Source organism: Gymnoscopelus microlampas (genome assembly GCF_963454915.1).
Source record: "Gymnoscopelus microlampas genome assembly, chromosome: 19".
NCBI classification, from domain to species: Eukaryota; Metazoa; Chordata; class Actinopteri; order Myctophiformes; family Myctophidae; genus Gymnoscopelus; species Gymnoscopelus microlampas.
The window spans coordinates 21,582,684-21,599,410 of record NC_139956.1 but is presented as its reverse complement, the minus strand read 5'-3'; the positions used below and the strand labels follow the sequence as shown (position 1 = coordinate 21,599,410).

Sequence of the window (16,727 nt, the reverse complement as noted above, 5' to 3'; positions counted from 1 at the left end):
AAAGACAATAAAAGAAAAGAAAAGAGTATTATGCATTGACCTAAACTCACAGTGTCCTAACAATGAACACAGTAAAATGAGATAAGCTAAGTCATTAGGGACAGTGGAGGCAAGTCTAAAGCGAGGGAGGAGGATATTGAAGTACCGCAGTTTCATTACCACAAGGCAAGGCACATTCCTCGTTGTTGTTCTCTAAGGTGGTTACATTGGCTGGTATGTCAGAACATACTCACAGTTACAGTGGATCTGACATGGATTTATGAGAAACAATTCAGTAATTGGAAGATTGAGAAGTTCTCTAGCTACTCCTACAATGTCTGTCTTACTACTTTGGATGTGTGGATGTTTTCTTGGTTTCACTGGCCAGTCTAGATCAGAAGATGGTGAGTACACAGGTGTTTTCACACAAAACTGGACAACTTGTGTCAAGTGAAACTGTATTGTTAGCAAGTATTATATTGTTGCTGTCGGGTGGAAACCTTGCATCTCAAAAAACGTTCCTTTTTTGTTATTATTATTTTAATTTAAAAATAGTGAAAATAGCCTATCTACAAGCTCACAGCGCTTTCCATCGCAACGTGCCCTAAAGATACACCTTCAGGAGGCTGCAATTCAAAAATGGCCCCTGTCCAAGTCCTAACCTACCCCATGTCCTAACCTAACCTACCCCCCCCCCTCTCTTTCTTTTTTGTACATATTTTTCACCTTTCATACCAGTAACCTGTAAACTGATTGTATGACATTCTGTATAGTAGTGTGTATATCTGTCTGTCTCTTATATGTCATCATGATTTGTGTGCATGGGGATCTCATCTTAAACAAGCTAAGTGCTTAATGAGCTATCCAGTTTAGTAGACCTTGTATTGCGAATTTGTACTTCCATGTACTGTTATGTACTGTCATGTACTGTTCTCATGTCTTACTAAATAAAGTACATCAATCAATCAAAACGTGTTATGAACTTGTAGATCGGCTATTTCACTACTTTTTCCTTCATCACAGGTCTAACTTTACATATTATGTAAAGTTATGAAGGACCTGAATATCTTTACAGTATATGTGTATTTAAGCAATCAACTACATTGTCAGTCTAAAAGTATTACGTTATAAATAGGTTGTTGTCGGATTTAACCACTATTATTCCCTAAAGGGGAAAGGGTTTTGCACAGAAATGTATGAATCAGGGAAATAATGTGCTCTCTCCTCTCTGCATAGTGGAACTGTTTAATTCTGTCAAACTGACCCACTGGGAATGGACTTCCAATCCACGCATAGATGTAAGTCTTCTCCAAACCAAGCACACAATGAACGAGTGTCTGAGTTTGACTCACTTCTGGCTGTGTAGTAATGTATTGTTGTATATTTATATCACAACCAGTGGCACGTAACCAATTTGAAGCTGGGTTCTGAGACTGCAGTACTGGTGTACCAAGCTTGCACAGACATCAACAGTCGCAGAACTTTACTGAGCCAGTGGATCGACCGCGGTGAATCCTCCCGCCTGCTGTTGGACATTGCATTTGCCCAGGAAGAGGAACCATCTAAAATACAGTCTCCACTGGAGGTTCACTTGTTTCAATCAAACACAAAAACAGCGGTCACAAGGTGGCGTGACGGAGGGAAGGTTCTATCTCTCCATGTTAACAGACAGTTCCCAGGCACGGCCACCACAGAACAAATATCAAATGACTACCTGAATCGCAGTTTGGCTCTAAACCTGGGGACAGTCACACAGGGGGGCTTCCATCTCGGTTTCTCCTACTCTGGGAATTGTGTGTTCGTAGCATCTGTGAGAGTGTACTACAGGAGGTGCCCTGGGGTTGTCAGTGATCTCGTAGCATTCGAGGAGGCTGGAGTTGAGTCGGGGCCCCAGACGGGCTCCTGTGTGAAGGGAGCTGTGGAGGTGTCGCCTCCTATCAGGGAGTGCACCGTGGATGGGACATGGAGTCCACTGCAGGGGGAGTGTGTCTGTGGAACCGGTCATGAAAGAGTGGACGACACCTGTAAAGGTATGTCCATGACAACACTACATTATCAGTAATAATTGAGTACTATTAAAGGACGACTTCACCCATTTTCAACCTATCGTCATATAACTGGTCCACTCTAATGCTCATGATAAAATGGTACCATTTTTGTCTACTCGGTCTGTGTCTCAGAGGAGGGCTGTGTACACTTCAGATACCCGCCTACCAGTGACATCATCGATGGGGAATCCAAGCTAATAGAAACTGCAGGCTTAAAACAAAAAGAAAAAGAAAAGAAACTGCAGGCTTTCTATTCCTGGAAAGTTAGTGTGCTATAATGAAAGCCATTGTTCTCGCTTTAATAAAAATCGAACTAAAAACTGAACTGTCCACAGCCCTCCTATGAGACACAGACCTAGTGGAGAAAAATGGCACCATTTTGTCAGGAGCATCAGCTAGGACCTATTATATGAAGATAGGTTGAAAATGGGTGAAGTCATCCTTTAATAGTAATATAGTAATATTTGTATTTTATTTTAAGACACAAAACTTTTTTTTAAATAATTCATGATTCAATAAATAATCAACTTCATAAAATAAAAGGAATAAATCATGAATTTAGGGGTGACCCAGTGGTTTACCTGGTACGAGCACACACCACAAAAATAGGCTATAGTCCTTCTGCTGTTGGCTCAGGTTCAAATCCCCTTATCTCCTCTCTCTCTCCTGCCTTTGCCTTTCCTGTCTCTCTGTTCACCGTCCTGTTGAGATTAAACAGAAATCATTTTTTTATTTAATTGTATTAAATATACAGTACAAACTAAAATAACATTTAAGAAAATATAAATAGAGGCTTCAAGAATACATTTAAAAGAAGGTTGTGATACCAGCCGAAGTTCCTCTGTTGCAGCACTATCCGATATAGTGATTGGATAGATCTTTAACCCATTAAAACCAGGAAAGCATCTGTCATTTTAGATTTTTGCGTTGGCTATGGCTATTCAAAAATAGCAGATATACAAGCTCACTTTCAAGCTTTTTGAAAAATCTTGAAAGTGTGAGAACTGCTGATTTAGAAAGCATTAGAATCAGCCTTGGTTAAACCAATTCCAACCCCGTTGAAAACCTAGAGAACCAGTGAAGAGAAGCATGTATTTGGATGATGTAATCTGGTCTGTTTGAATCAGTTAAAACTTTGGCTGCAGCATTTTGTGCAAGGTGGAGAGTGAAGACATTAAATAAACTTTGGACTGATGCCATGATGATGAAAGTCATGCCTCTCAGTTGAAAACACTGGTGATGACCTACAAGGCAGCCAAGGGCATGGCTCCCTGCTACTTGCAGCATAATGATCCAGAGTCCTTGCAATGATCAGCAAACACAAGTCATCTATCCCTCCCTTCCCTATGACAACCATGGCCAACACTCCAGCTGGCCTGCTCCAGTGGTTCTCAAACTTTTTCATGTCCAGGACCCCCAAATGTATGTATTTGGCTACAGACCAAGATACAAGATGAAATGTTTCAATAATAGTCCAAATTTACCAAAAGCTTTTAAAGAGCTTGTGTATCAGCTATTTTCAAATAGCCGATTTATTTCACTGGGAACCCTCTGGAACCCCTCAAGGACCCCACTTTGGGAACCACTGATATATCCGTCCCCTTCCTTATGACGACCATGGCCAACACTCCAGGTGGCCCAGACTCCTCTCTGTGCTGTCCCCCAAGCTGTGGAATGTCCTCTGACCTCCCTCTATCAATCATTGTCTCCACCATGCCAAAAGGCATGGCGAGAGAGTATGTTTTGCACCCTGTCCGTCCGTCCGTCCGTCGGTCCGTCCGTCCGTCCGTCCGTCCGTGTGTCCGTGTGTCCATCAGCTAATCTATGGCACCGTTTGCTGCTGCAAAACTGTGCACACACACTCCCTGGATGCCAAAACCGAACCTCTGCCCCGATTTTTTCAGATTGGCCTGTTATAGCGCCACCAGGAGGCCGACTTGTGCAAAACACATTTTTGGATATCACTCCTACAGATTTTGTCCAAACCTCACACAAATCGGTATACACAGTATCTCTATAGTCACATGATCAACACGGATCTGTCCGATTTCCCATATTCCATCCTGATTGGCTAAGATTGGCTTCCAAAGTTTGCGAGATTGGTTCGTTTTGAACAAAATGCCTCAAATCATCAACGCAGCATGCGATTTCCGTGAAATTTTGCACCCACATTCCCACTAGGCCGAGGAAGAAATGCCACCCTTTTCACTTTGGCCTGTTATAGCGCCACCAGCAGGTCTAATTTAGCAAAACACATTTTTGGAACAGTGTCCGATTGAAAGGCCTAAGAAGAAATGGCACCCTTTTCCTATTATAGCGCCACCAGGAGGCCACAATAATCTACCTGGCCTGGCGGAGACCTGTGCTCCGAGGAGCACTTTTTCTAGTTCCCCATCTTTTACCGCAGTCTGAAAACTCTCCTCTCATATCCTCTAGCACTCACCTATTATCGTCACGGTTGCCCTTGTCGTCTATTTTGATAGATGCTTTCATACCAGATGCTAGGTAGGTTTGATGTCTACTTTCTATCGTAGGTACTTGTTTTCTTACTCAACCACTCGCCCTGTTGATTAACTAGGGTTCATTCTGATCTGGCACTTTTACTTTTTTGTAAGTTGCTCTACATAAGAGAGCGTCTGCTTAAAAAAGAAATTGTCATAATTATAGACAATATCATGTTTACTCTGGGGAAGGACGATTGTGGTTTAAGGCATAAAATGAGGCAACAAATTAGTAAAATTGCCACTTAATAACGCTCACATTTGCATATAAAACGTATTGTTTCCTTAACCCTACTTGGGCTTTTTACCAGCCTGTCGAACAGATTACTACAAACCAGCCAGTGAGTCTGGACGATGCCTCCTGTGCCCACCCAATAGCAGGGCCACCATGGAGGGAGCAGAGAAATGTGACTGTCTTCACGATTACAGCCGTTTGCAAACTGACCCATACCTACTGGGATGCACAAGTAAGAGACTGGTACTGGAGATATTTAGTCACCTGTTTGGAATGAGTTGGTTAATGTCCCACTGGCTTCCTGAAATCTGAAATATCAATGAGCTTGCATAAAATACACTTCTGCTTTACTTGTCTCATCTACTGTTTGTTCTATTCGTCACTTTTAGAAAAGCTCTGCATTTAAATTACCATTTTGAACCTATCGTCATATAATTGGTCCTCACTATTCCACCATTTCTGTCTGCTCGATTTGTGTCTCAGAAGAGGAGTTCAGATACCTACCTACCAGGGATCATCGGAAAGCAGGTTTCAAAGATATTAAACTTGTATTTTTACTTTTTATTAATGCAAGAACAATGGCCTCCATTTCAGCTTGCTAACCTTCCAGGAAGAGAAAGGTTGTAGTTGCTATTAGCTTGCAATCCCCATCAATGGCAGGCAGGTTTCTGAACTGTCCATAGCCCACCAATGAGTCGCAGAGTGAGTCGGTGGAAATTGTGCCATCTTATAATGAACATTAGTGAGGACCAACTATATGAAGGTAAGGTTGAGAATAGGTCAAGTGCTCCTTTGAGATCCTTTTTGGTGAAACATACAGGCTGTGGTCCAGCTGTGTTGAATTATACCTTTGCCCCCATCTCCTATCTTAACGCAGAGCCCCCCTCGGCCCCGGTCAACGTAACCGCCCGCCACCTCAATGACACTCTGCTGACCCTACGGTGGGACCCTCCCCACGACCTGGGGGGGAGACAGGAGGTGATGTACAATGTAAAGTGTTCACAGAGGGAGGGATCGGCGTCCGGCCGGTGGGAGTCATGCGGGAGGGAGGTGGTCTTCCTGCCCGCCTCAGTGGGACTGACCAACACAACCGTCAGCGTGGCAGGAGTGAACCCACACTCCGACTATGCTCTCTCTGTCCAAGCCTGGAACAACATATCGGTCCACCAGCAGAGGGCAGCGTCTTCATCGGTGTCCACTGTCACCATCCAGAAATGTGAGTGTGACTTGGTGATGTTGTCACTGGTTGCTCATCATGGTAAATTATGGAATGTGCTCATCCCATGACATGTACTTCCTGTGGCCATAATGATTCATGACTTACTGTAAGGCTTATTTCAGAACTACTTTCATTTCATCCATCGTGTGTGTGTGTGTGTGTGTGTGTGTGTGTGTGTGTGTGTGTGTGTGTGTGTGTGTGTGTGTGTGTGCGTGCGTGCGTGCGTGCGTGCGTGCGTGCGTGCGTGCGTGTGTGCGTTGTTGTGTCTTGCAGTGAAAATCCCAGTGATTGTGACTGTCGGCCCTGTCCCAAACACCACGGAGCCTCAAGTAGTTCCTTCTCCTCAGGAAGAAAAGAAGACACTGTCTCCGTGGATGTTGATGGGGGCCGTACTGGGGGGCATGCTGCTCTTACTGGCTTTAATCCCTCTGGCCGGGTGCACTCGACGGCGTAAACACACTGTACTTAGGTGTGTGGAACATTCACTTATTAGTTTCTGTTAATTCCTTGATATGGTCAGTGGGTTTCAACTTACAGTGTGTTTCGTGGTGTTCTTTCACTGTTGACACAGTCTGAGTCTTGGTGTAGTCAGTGTTTAGGACCCCCAACAATATTGGTCCTCATCTGGATGAAACTATACTTTATACTTCAACACACAACAGTGCCGCTTGATGAAAATAAGTGACTTAGTTGTTGGTTGTTGTTGTTTTCTTTACATCTTTGTTGTGTGTTTGTTGAAAATGAGCTGCCTTTTTGTTAGGAATGACAACCAAGGGGTGGAACTCTTGCCTCTAAACCCTGGTGTGACGTACCGTCGCACTGAGCAGACAAATCCTGAGCCCCCCCAGCCCACTAGTAAGTAAAACAATGCTGACATTAATTTATATTTTGTCATACAACGCTAAATAACTGATTCTGAAAATGAATCTGTTATTTTCATAGAGCTACGTGGTACTATGAATTATAAATTAGACTTACTGTAACTCACCTCACCTCACTGTCTTTAATACTTAATGTGGAAAGTTGGCAATAGAGCAGGGGTCTTCAAGGTTTTAATCAGGCCATGGACCCCTTAGCTGAAAGAGAGAGATGAAGCAGGGACCCCCACTAAAAATAAATAAATACAATTGTTGCAGAATTCAAAGGAAACCTTTTCATAGATTTCATTGATACCTTCATAGATGTGTTTGACAGCACTGCCATCAGAGTTGTGTAAATTAATGTTTTTGTTTGTTTGTTTACACATTCATTTCTATTAATATGTTGGTTTCATGTTAATGTGTATTTTTAGACATTTTACCACTTAAACCCTCAATACTTAAACTTGACCTTTGGCTCTGTACTCTGTCTGCTCTTTTTTCTCTCTACACCAAACCTCTTTGCCGAAAATAGCCGATCTACAAGCTCACAACTTGTCGCATTGTGAGCTTGTAGATCGTCTATTCTATTCAGATCTACTCTCTCATCACTGTCATGATAGTTATTGAATGTTTTTGTTCCTTAGCGGTACCAGGGGCCGTCCAGTTACTGGAGGGCTTTAGTGACGTCCTGCTGGACAGTCTGAAGGATGTACTAGTGGAGAGAGACCAACTCACCCTGGGCAAGGAGCTGGGCAAGGGTAGGTCACTGACTGGTTCCCAATCAATATTTGATCCAGGCCAAAAATGTGCCATATTGTAATACAAAACATACTACAGTGTAATAATTGTGTTTATTGAAAACATACGTGTGTCTTGCAGGAGAGTTTGGCGCTGTCTATGAAGGGGTCTTCACTCCAGAGAATGAGCTGGTCATTAGAGTTGCGGTGAAAACCATGAGAGGTGCGTATTCGACAATGATCAAAGCTGTTTACTAGAGCTATACAGTGGTGTAAAGTAACTAAGTACATTGACTCAAGTACAGTAATTAAGTCAAATGTTGAGGTATTTTTACTTTCCAATTTTCTGTACTTTTACTTCTACTCCACCACTACATCTCAAAGGCAAATATTATACTTTTACTCCACTGCAATTATTTGAATTTAGATCTGCTATTCCAAAAAAGAAATAAGACATTTTAAAACTTGTGAAATGGGACATTCTGCATAATGGGTACTTTCTACTTTTGGTACTTTAAGTACATTTTGATACCAATACTTTTGTACTTTTACTCAAGTCAATTTTGAATTCCGGACTTTTACTTGTAACAGAGTATTTCCACATTGCAGTATTGATATTTTTTACTTAAGTCAAACATTGAGTACTTTTTCCACCACTGGAGCTATACTGGAGCCTACAAACTACAATACAGATGTGGACTTGATGCTTTTGTTTCTTTTTTCTTCGTCTATCACACCTTATGGTCTCTCATCCCTGTGCCTGCAGTTGGAATCCACAGTCAAGAGGACTTACGTGACTTTTTGAAAGAGGCGGAGATCATGAAGAACTTTGATCACGAGAACGTGGTCAGACTGCTGGGTAAGAAGATCCCATATAGCCACATATTTGTATGACATCTTTTCATTGAACCATTAAGGAGGCAGGGTGAGGCTGTGGGCTTCCGCTCCACAACAGAAACCTGTCTACTGCACTGCAATAAGCTGGCTCTTATAGATCTTTTCAGAAAAAAACCCAATCAATAACCACCTGTGTTCCAATGGATCCAATGTAGTTATTATTTAGTCACAAACTCTTGTTAATACTTTTCATAGGTTCAGTTTGTATTAAACCCACAGGGAGACTTAACCACCTTTGACCTGGCTTCCCTATTTTGTGTATGTCATTATAGGTGGACATTTTCAAAAATATTCAAAAGCTTTCAATATTCTTCAGAAAATAGCCAATCTACAAGCTCACAATACACCAGGCGTCACATAGGGACGCTTTGCGAGCTTGTAGAACGGCTATTTTTGCTACTTCAGCATGACACTGGCATACAACAAAATATGGCATTCATTTATGGAAGAACATAAAAAGATTAAATATGGAAATACGCCCGACAGCGAGGATACACAGTACTAGTGCTGTACTGCACCTGTAGCCTTGTGTGAGTGCTGTGTGTGTGTTTGTCCTGCAGGGGTCACTCTAGAGAGCGAGCAAGACTCCCCTCTGCCCGTGCCTCTGGTCATTCTGCCCTTCATGAAACACGGGGACCTGCGGCGGTTCCTTATTGCCACACGCTATGGGGACATTCCTATGGTGAGAAGCATTTACTTTAACATGTAAACCGGTTTCGTGCACACACACACACACACACACACATGCACAATGCATAGACAAATATGTCTTCATTTACACAGGTGCAGGGATGGTCTCCCACACACAAACGCACCATGCACCCACACAGACACACACTGTCCATACTGTAGAACAGTGGTTCTCAAAGTGGGGTCTGGACACCCCCAGGTGTCCTAGATCTGCTGTTTCCCCCCCCCAAAAAAGGAAACGTCTTTTCAGATGGGTGGACGTGGTCCACGGCCAAGTCAATTTGGGAGTCCTTGACATGAAAATATTTGAGAACCACTGCTGTAGATTATATTCATTGCGTAACACCTATTGCAAGTCCTAACCTTAAAGCAAACTTTGATAAGAACTTTGGGTTGTATACCGGAGCTTGATATAAGTCCAAATATTGTTCATCATCTTTATCTCTTGCTTCTTTGCGCTGTGAGTGCAGACTAATGTTTTCACAGTGTGGCTCTGTAGGAGGATAGCCATCTATAAGCGGGCCTGTGTGTGTGTGTGTGTGTGTGTGTGTGTGTGTGTGTGTGTGTGTGTGTGTGTGTGCGTGTGCGTGTGCGTGTGTGATCTCGCAAACCACTGGACCAAATATCTTGTGCATGCTGGCAGTAGGCCAATCTCCAGTGGGTTTCTTTCTCCACTAAATATTTGATATTTTACAAAATATTTAACCACTTGAATCCCTATTCTGGGGGGGGGGGGACAAGTCGCTTGAGCTGGTAGATCGGCTATTTTCGGCAAAGACATTAATGGGGGGGGGAGAGCGGAACTCAGGCAACTAAGTTACGTATAGGGTTTAAGTGGTTGACTTTAATTTTGTAATGGAAGCCTGTGGGCCTGGGGCAGTCTGAAACCGTGCCCAAATTTGGAGATGACAGACGTCATCAATATGACCTAACTGATACCTCACAAATAAATGTTGCTGCAAAACTGCGACGCCTGATCATTGCGAGAAAATGCTTACCCAAGTAAGAGATGTTGTCGTCAAGAATGACGCTCCAAGCGCGCTGCTGTTAGACAAACATGCAGATTACATAGCAGCCTACGGTTCCAAAAAGGACGACTACGAATATGCACTGTCTGAGTACCTGAGGATGAGTGGGCTTTACTGGGGCCTGACCGTAGTGGACCTGATGGGCGAGCTGCCAAGGATGAATCGCGAGGAGATCACACATTTTATCAAGTCCTGTCAGCATGACTGCGGGGGCCTCAGTGCCAGCATCGGACATGACCCTCATCTCCTCTACACCCTCAGCGCTGTGCAGATCCTGTCCTTGTATGACAGCGTCGACGTGATCGATGTGGACAAAGTCGTGGAGTATGTCAGAGGACTGCAGCAGGAGGACGGCTCGTTTGCAGGGGACAAATGGGGGGAGATAGACACAAGGTTTTCCTTCTGCGCTGTCGCTACTCTCGCCTTGCTGGGCAAATTGGACGTGATAGATGTCGACAAGGCTGTGGCGTTTGTGTTGTCTTGTATGAACTTTGATGGCGGTTTTGGCTGTCGGCCCTGCTCGGAGTCTCACGCCGGACAGATTTACTGTTGTACCGGGTTCCTGTCCATCACGGGTCAGCTCCACCAGGTGAATGCTGATCTGCTGGGCTGGTGGCTCTGTGAGAGGCAGATGCCTTCCGGAGGCCTCAACGGCCGTCCCGAGAAGCTCCCGGATGTGTGTTACTCATGGTGGGTTTTGGCCTCGCTGAAGATCATTGGCAGAATCCACTGGATAGACAAAGCCAAGCTGCGCACCTTCATTCTGGCCTGTCAGGATGACGAGACGGGAGGCTTCGCCGACAGACCAGGAGACATGGTGGATCCATACCACACCCTGTTTGGAGTGGCCGGTCTGTCCCTGCTGGGGGATCCGTTGATCAAGGAAGTGAACCCTGTATTTTGTATGCCTGAGGAGGTTCTCCAGAGGATCGGCGTACAACCAGACATACTGAGCTGAAACACCATCCACCACTCTGCTACTAGTACCGCCACCCTGCCACCCCGCCATCATGCACCCCCAGTCACACCAATCACCCCAGAGCTCGGTATGGAGAGTGTTTTTGCTGCAGAGAAGACCGTAGTGTATTGTACATGTAATGTACCTGATTTCAGGTTTGGTGCCCTGCTCTCTAGTCTTACATTTAAGGTTCTCAGTTTGCCCTTCTAGTTCTTTCCCCTCCATCTGTAGCAGAGTGAATTTGCTTACTCGTCTGCAGAAAAATTTACCTGGCTGCCATCTGAAAAGGTTTTGTCGAGTAGAGAAGATTTGTATTGTATATTTTCCAAATTATTCAAAATTATTCACAATCTTCCAAGATATTTTCTACATTGTTCAACCAGCGCGTTGCATCGCACTGGTTGTGAGCTTGTTGATCAGCTATTTTCGAATAGCCTGAGTATAAAATAGGGTTAAAGTGGTAAAACATTTGATGCTATATATTAATTAATTTAGCTGGGGACCCACTGGAACCCCACTTGAGAACCACTGCTGTGTACAATGTGTTAATTTATGTGCTAAAAGTGTGATTGTGAGACGTGTTTATTGATAGAGGAGAGAGAAAGGTAATGTGACTTTCAGTTCCTCACTCATGAAGCATAGCATCAACTGATGAAGAAGACTTATATTTGGACTCCCTGCTGCTCATTCTTTATTTTGCTGCTGCTCTTCCATCTTGCTGCTCTGCTGCTATGCTGCTGCGCCACTGCTGCTTTGGGTTTGTGCTTAGCTCTATGATGTTTTTTTGCGCTCCCACTATCACCGCAGCATCCACCTGTGGGCTCTGTTTCTATATGATTTCCTTAGGGGAGTCTATTTCATTCCCTGTAATATCTATTCGGCAGATCATTTATTTAGTATAATATTTTCATGCTTACAGGGAATGAATGAATTGAGACTTGAAGCCAAATACGGTATGCTTATATTGCTGATATTTAGACTCAATATATATTATATTTATGCTCATTGAATATGAAATATTTATTCAATCCAAGAATTGCTTGACTGAACTCATGTAGGATATCTGGTCCTCACAAGTACAAACATATAACATATGACACATACAGACACACACTGTTACACAGTGCCCTATCATACTCAACCCTCATGTTCAACAAAATTTTAGCCAGCAGCAAATACATCACAGAATGTGCCAATATCTCCCATCTCCCAGTTCGTGCCTCACCAGAGTCTCCTGCGCTTCATGATTGACATCGCAGCGGGGATGGAATACCTGAGCTCCCAGGGCTTTCTGCACAGGGACCTGGCTGCACGCAACTGCATGTGAGTCCATAAGAGGGTGACTCTGAGAGAGATAAGTCACCCAGGTCATAGACAGGGGAGCTCTTGTTCAGATAAGACTGCATCTCTGTCCTTCGAGGCATTAGTATTCATACATGGCTTCAGACAGGACACTGAGGAGGACGTGTAAGGACACGCTCTGGCTGGCGGGAGGATGTGAGAAATTAAAATGATTGGATTAATCATACCCTGCTCACAACAATACCTAGTTCTGCGCCTATCAATTGTGACCTTTACCGCTGACTTTTTTGCCCCAAAAGTTACTCATCTCTTTGGTTTAGCCTACTGGTCATTCCCTCTAAGTTTCATGAATATCTGCCCATCCATTCTCAAGTTATCTACCTACTGTAACAAGTAAACAGAACAGATACAAATACCCTTCCATGAAATGCTGCAGGCAGGCCAGGGTTGCTTATAAATGTTGATCCCTGAGGGGAATTTGGGTTGTTGCCACAGCCATGGATAGGAAATAGATGAGGCTGTGATAGGACACCATGAATCATAGTGTGGTCGCCGATTTGACTAAATAGACAACCTTATCCACGCACTAAGCATTCAAAATCTATAAAAAATAATATATAGAGAGATAAGGGATAAAAGGGCAGGACGTCGAGCGTGAGGTCCTCACGTGAGGGACGTCGTGAACGGTGAGAAGCGTGAAGCGCAAGGACGGTCCAAAAACCGAGAGGGTAGATATAGTGCCCCAGACAACTCGGCCCGGCCACAACAGCGTTGCCAATCAAGCTCAGCTCTATTGGCACAGTGGGTTGTGTGTCGCTTTGCCAAGAGGGAGAGTGGGGTTCGATCCCAGGCCAGCTCGGTGCGAATCACTACATATAGATAAAAACATTATAGATAGAGATAGAAACTAACTGTATTGCACATGTAGATTGATTGATAAGCAGCAGAGAGTTATACAATAGGTGGTGCAGGAACATCAGTGCAGTGTGTATTTTATCTCTGCCCACTGCATAGATACAACAAGTGTGCAGTGTGTCACTTCAGGACAGCACTATTGTACCTTCTCTATAAGTGTACCTAGTACATTTTGTACAAAAAACGAGTGATCTGCCCTACATTTGCCTTTCGCAGGTTGGGGGACGACTTGCGTGTGTCTGTAGCTGACTTTGGTCTGTCCAAGAATATCTTGAGCAACAATTACTACAGGCAGACTGTGGCCATCCGTGTGCCCATCAAGTGGATGGCTGTGGAGAGTCTGTCTGAATCCATCTACACCATCAAGAGTGACGTGGTGAGTTTGCTCTGTTGCTCATCCATTTTGTTGCTGCTAGACGTGAGCCCAACTGATAAAGAGTCCCTTATTTGACTCTTTTGATGACATTAGTATTGGCAATTATGCAGTTATTATGTAAGTGTCCAAATTCTTAACCACTTTGAACCTGGTGTCCTATTTTGGGTAAAAAAAAACAAATTCAAATGAATTCATTAAACACTTAACCCATGAACATGAACTAAATGATTTATAAACTGTGTCTAACATGTCCCTGTGTTTTCAGTGGTCGTTTGGGGTGACTATTTGGGAGATTGTGTCCAGAGGAAGGACCCCGTACCCTGGGGTCAACAACCACGAGCTGCTAGACCTCCTGACATCTGGCTACAGACTCAAACCTCCTGACGACTGTGATTCCCCGCTGTGAGTTCTCGCAATTCAATAAGAGAGACAAGTCTAACCACTGAAACGATATATGCTTTGTTGACCGGGGTCTCCCAGGGTTCTATCCTTGGCCCACTCCCTTTTCCCTCTACACTAAATCTCTTCGTCAAAAATAGCCGATCTACAAGGTGTAGATCGGGTGTAGATGTGACCTTGTTGATCAGCTATTTTCGCAGAATTGACATGCCCAGAATAGGGGCGCTAGGGTTCAAGTGGTTAAATGGTTAGAGATACTCAGTGTTCATTTTGTTGACTAAGACTAAAAGACCCAGATTTTGATATTTAGTCGACTAAGACGAGACCAAGACTAAACAATGTCAGATGGCTGTCAAAATGAACACTGGAGATACTGTAACATTTAAGGCCATTATGTACACACTGGGCTATATTTGGTATTAGGTATTCAATCTTGTCATTATATAACCCACTGGAGGCCTTATGCTAAGAAAGCATAGTGGTGTGTGTGATTCATCACTTCAGCTTTATTTGAATTTATACTGGGTTAGAATTCTACCTCCTACTACATTGCTCTTGTAGCCTCATTGACAACATGAGCTATGTGAGCTCATAATTTTCTCAAGTTTCTTGACTAATGTTGATTGGCTAGCTGCAGCGCTGCCTCTCTGACTTTGACTTATTTGAGTCAAAGCAGAGAAAGTGAGCAGAGACATAGAGGTGACATTGTCCATGTAATTAATCATATTCTCCTCCACACGCTCTCTCTCTCTCTCTTTTCTTCACAAATGCTATTTTTTTGGGCTATCTTCACCACTTAAATCCTACCTATTAATTTAATCATTATGGTTTGTTTGTATTGGTTGTTGTTCTTTCTTTTATAAATGTTTTAAAACTCTTTCTTTCACCGCCTCTCCGTGTCAGCTATGAGGTGATGCAGAGTTGCTGGCACGACGAGCCCTCCCAGAGGCCTGACTTCAGGGAGCTGGGAGAGAGGCTGAAAGCCCTTCTGTCTCAGCTGCCGGCCCTGGAGGCCAGCCAAGAGGCTCACTATATCAACCAGGGCCTGGAGGCGGCTGCCTGTCAGGAGGTCGCCTCTGAAGACAGTCCAGAGATGGAGGAGGGCGCGGTGGGCAATGTCTACCTGCCCGCCCCTACGCGTGCCGTCCGGCCCCCTGCCAAGCGGGAGGAAGAGGATGAGGTGGAAGATGGCTATCTTTTGTCTGTCAAAGTTGGTTCAGCGGTCAAGAGAGATTGATACTGAAAAGGACAGTGGTTTTATGCAAAATGTGCAATGCTATGGGTTAGAAAAGCCACACTGACCTTTACACCATGCTTGACACGTATTTCTTGAATTTGTAATTTGGGGCGGGCGTGTGTGTGTGTGTGTGTGTGTGTGTGTGTGGACTGGTTTTAAACTGGGGGGCGAATTATGTGGCAGTAAAAGAGATGTGAGATGTACTATATTATTATTACATATCATTTATATTGTAAATACACAGGCACTGGATATGAGATTTGCACAATATTTTGCTCATCACTCAGGGATAGTATATTTGTTGAAATACTGTAAAAACTCAAGTCTGCAGAGAAAAGAATGAAATGTTGCCGAATCAGGAAAAACTCTGCTGGCTACACATTTTCATTGGTGCGTGCCAGTATTTGGGAATGTTTGTAACAAAGTGCACAAAGTGCTGCATTGAAATGTATAAGCACGCCAAAGTTAGTACACAGTGTAATAACAGCAGTATTAACCACTTCTGAGCTTGGCACTTTTTGATATTTTTAGATAGTAGGTTAAGGTGTGCGATACTATTGTTAATGAAAATAAGCTTTCCTGTGCCTTGTTTTTCTTTAAATTTTCTATTCCATCTCATTAAATAATAAATACAAATAAATGTGGCTGTAGGCCTACATGTGTACATTGCTGTTAATTTTTTTGGCCATTGTTTTTTTTAGGAAACAGCTTATAATTAGGGATGGGTAGAATGATACTGAAATATTGAAACTTCCTATGTTTTGTTTGAGAATCATTACGGCATTAAAATATAAACCATTTTTTCTTTAACCCTTTTCATTATTCTTGAAAAAGTGAGGAAAGAATTAAAGTTTGTAGCAAATAATTGTCTAGGATAAACAATCTTTACCTCTAAGCCAAGCATCGTTTGTAGTTATTTCACTCCACTAAACAAAAATGAGGGCAACATGTGAAGTATGTTAAATTTACAACATGAAAATCAGTCATATAAAAGAGCATGAGGGGTTAAAAGTAGAACATGAAACTCAGCCACATAATAGAGCATGATGATTTTATGTTACAACATGAAAATCAGCCATAAAAGACCATGATGATTAAAGCTGCAATCCGGACATTATTTCTAATGAAACGTTATTTTAGCCAATCTGTAGGGTAAAGTAATATATGTACAGTAACTAGCAGTGGCTGGAAGTGGTCTGACTGGTCTCCCTTCTCTTCCACTGAGACATTACGACATTAAGTAGTACAGTGCCATATCTCCCTGTGGGAAAGTGGGGAATTCCACAGAGCGGTAGAAATGCAGTGTGGGAGACCAGACCATGCAGGGTTAAAATCCCGGGTAAGAC

The 16,727-nt window shown here is 43.3% G+C and overlaps 2 protein-coding genes across 2 annotated transcripts; both read left to right on the top strand.

Moving 5' to 3' along the window:
• The first annotated feature begins 166 nt into the window (after nucleotides 1–166).
• Nucleotides 167–16,045, top strand: LOC311034916 (ephrin type-A receptor 3). The gene is made up of 15 exons (XM_084042946.1): nucleotides 167–383; nucleotides 1,216–1,277; nucleotides 1,379–2,009; nucleotides 4,840–4,995; nucleotides 5,641–5,979; nucleotides 6,256–6,451; nucleotides 6,743–6,837; nucleotides 7,487–7,600; nucleotides 7,722–7,802; nucleotides 8,346–8,438; nucleotides 9,037–9,158; nucleotides 12,366–12,475; nucleotides 13,586–13,745; nucleotides 14,011–14,147; nucleotides 15,048–16,045. Exons 1-15 carry the CDS (start codon nucleotides 260–262, stop codon nucleotides 15,379–15,381), a joined length of 2,754 nt encoding a protein of 917 aa, XP_083899072.1. The 5' UTR covers nucleotides 167–259; the 3' UTR covers nucleotides 15,382–16,045.
• LOC311034705 (geranylgeranyl transferase type-2 subunit beta-like) lies at nucleotides 10,157–11,152 on the top strand (the record flags this gene model as incomplete). The annotated part of the gene is made up of 1 exon (XM_084042664.1): nucleotides 10,157–11,152. The coding sequence occupies one exon, from the start codon at nucleotides 10,157–10,159 to the stop codon at nucleotides 11,150–11,152; it is 996 nt and encodes a 331-aa protein (XP_083898790.1).
• Nucleotides 16,046–16,727: the final 682 nt, after the last annotated feature.

Bases quoted from the DNA above. Each gene is read 5' to 3' on its own strand.
- LOC311034916 (XM_084042946.1), top strand. From the start codon at position 260: ATGAGAAACAATTCAGTAATTGGAAGATTGAGAAGTTCTCTAGCTACT. The intron at 7,803-8,345 runs GTGCGTATTCGA...CTGTGCCTGCAG, and splicing joins TGCGGTGAAAACCATGAGAG to TTGGAATCCACAGTCAAGAG. The intron at 9,159-12,365 runs GTGAGAAGCATT...CCCATCTCCCAG, and splicing joins GCTATGGGGACATTCCTATG to TTCGTGCCTCACCAGAGTCT.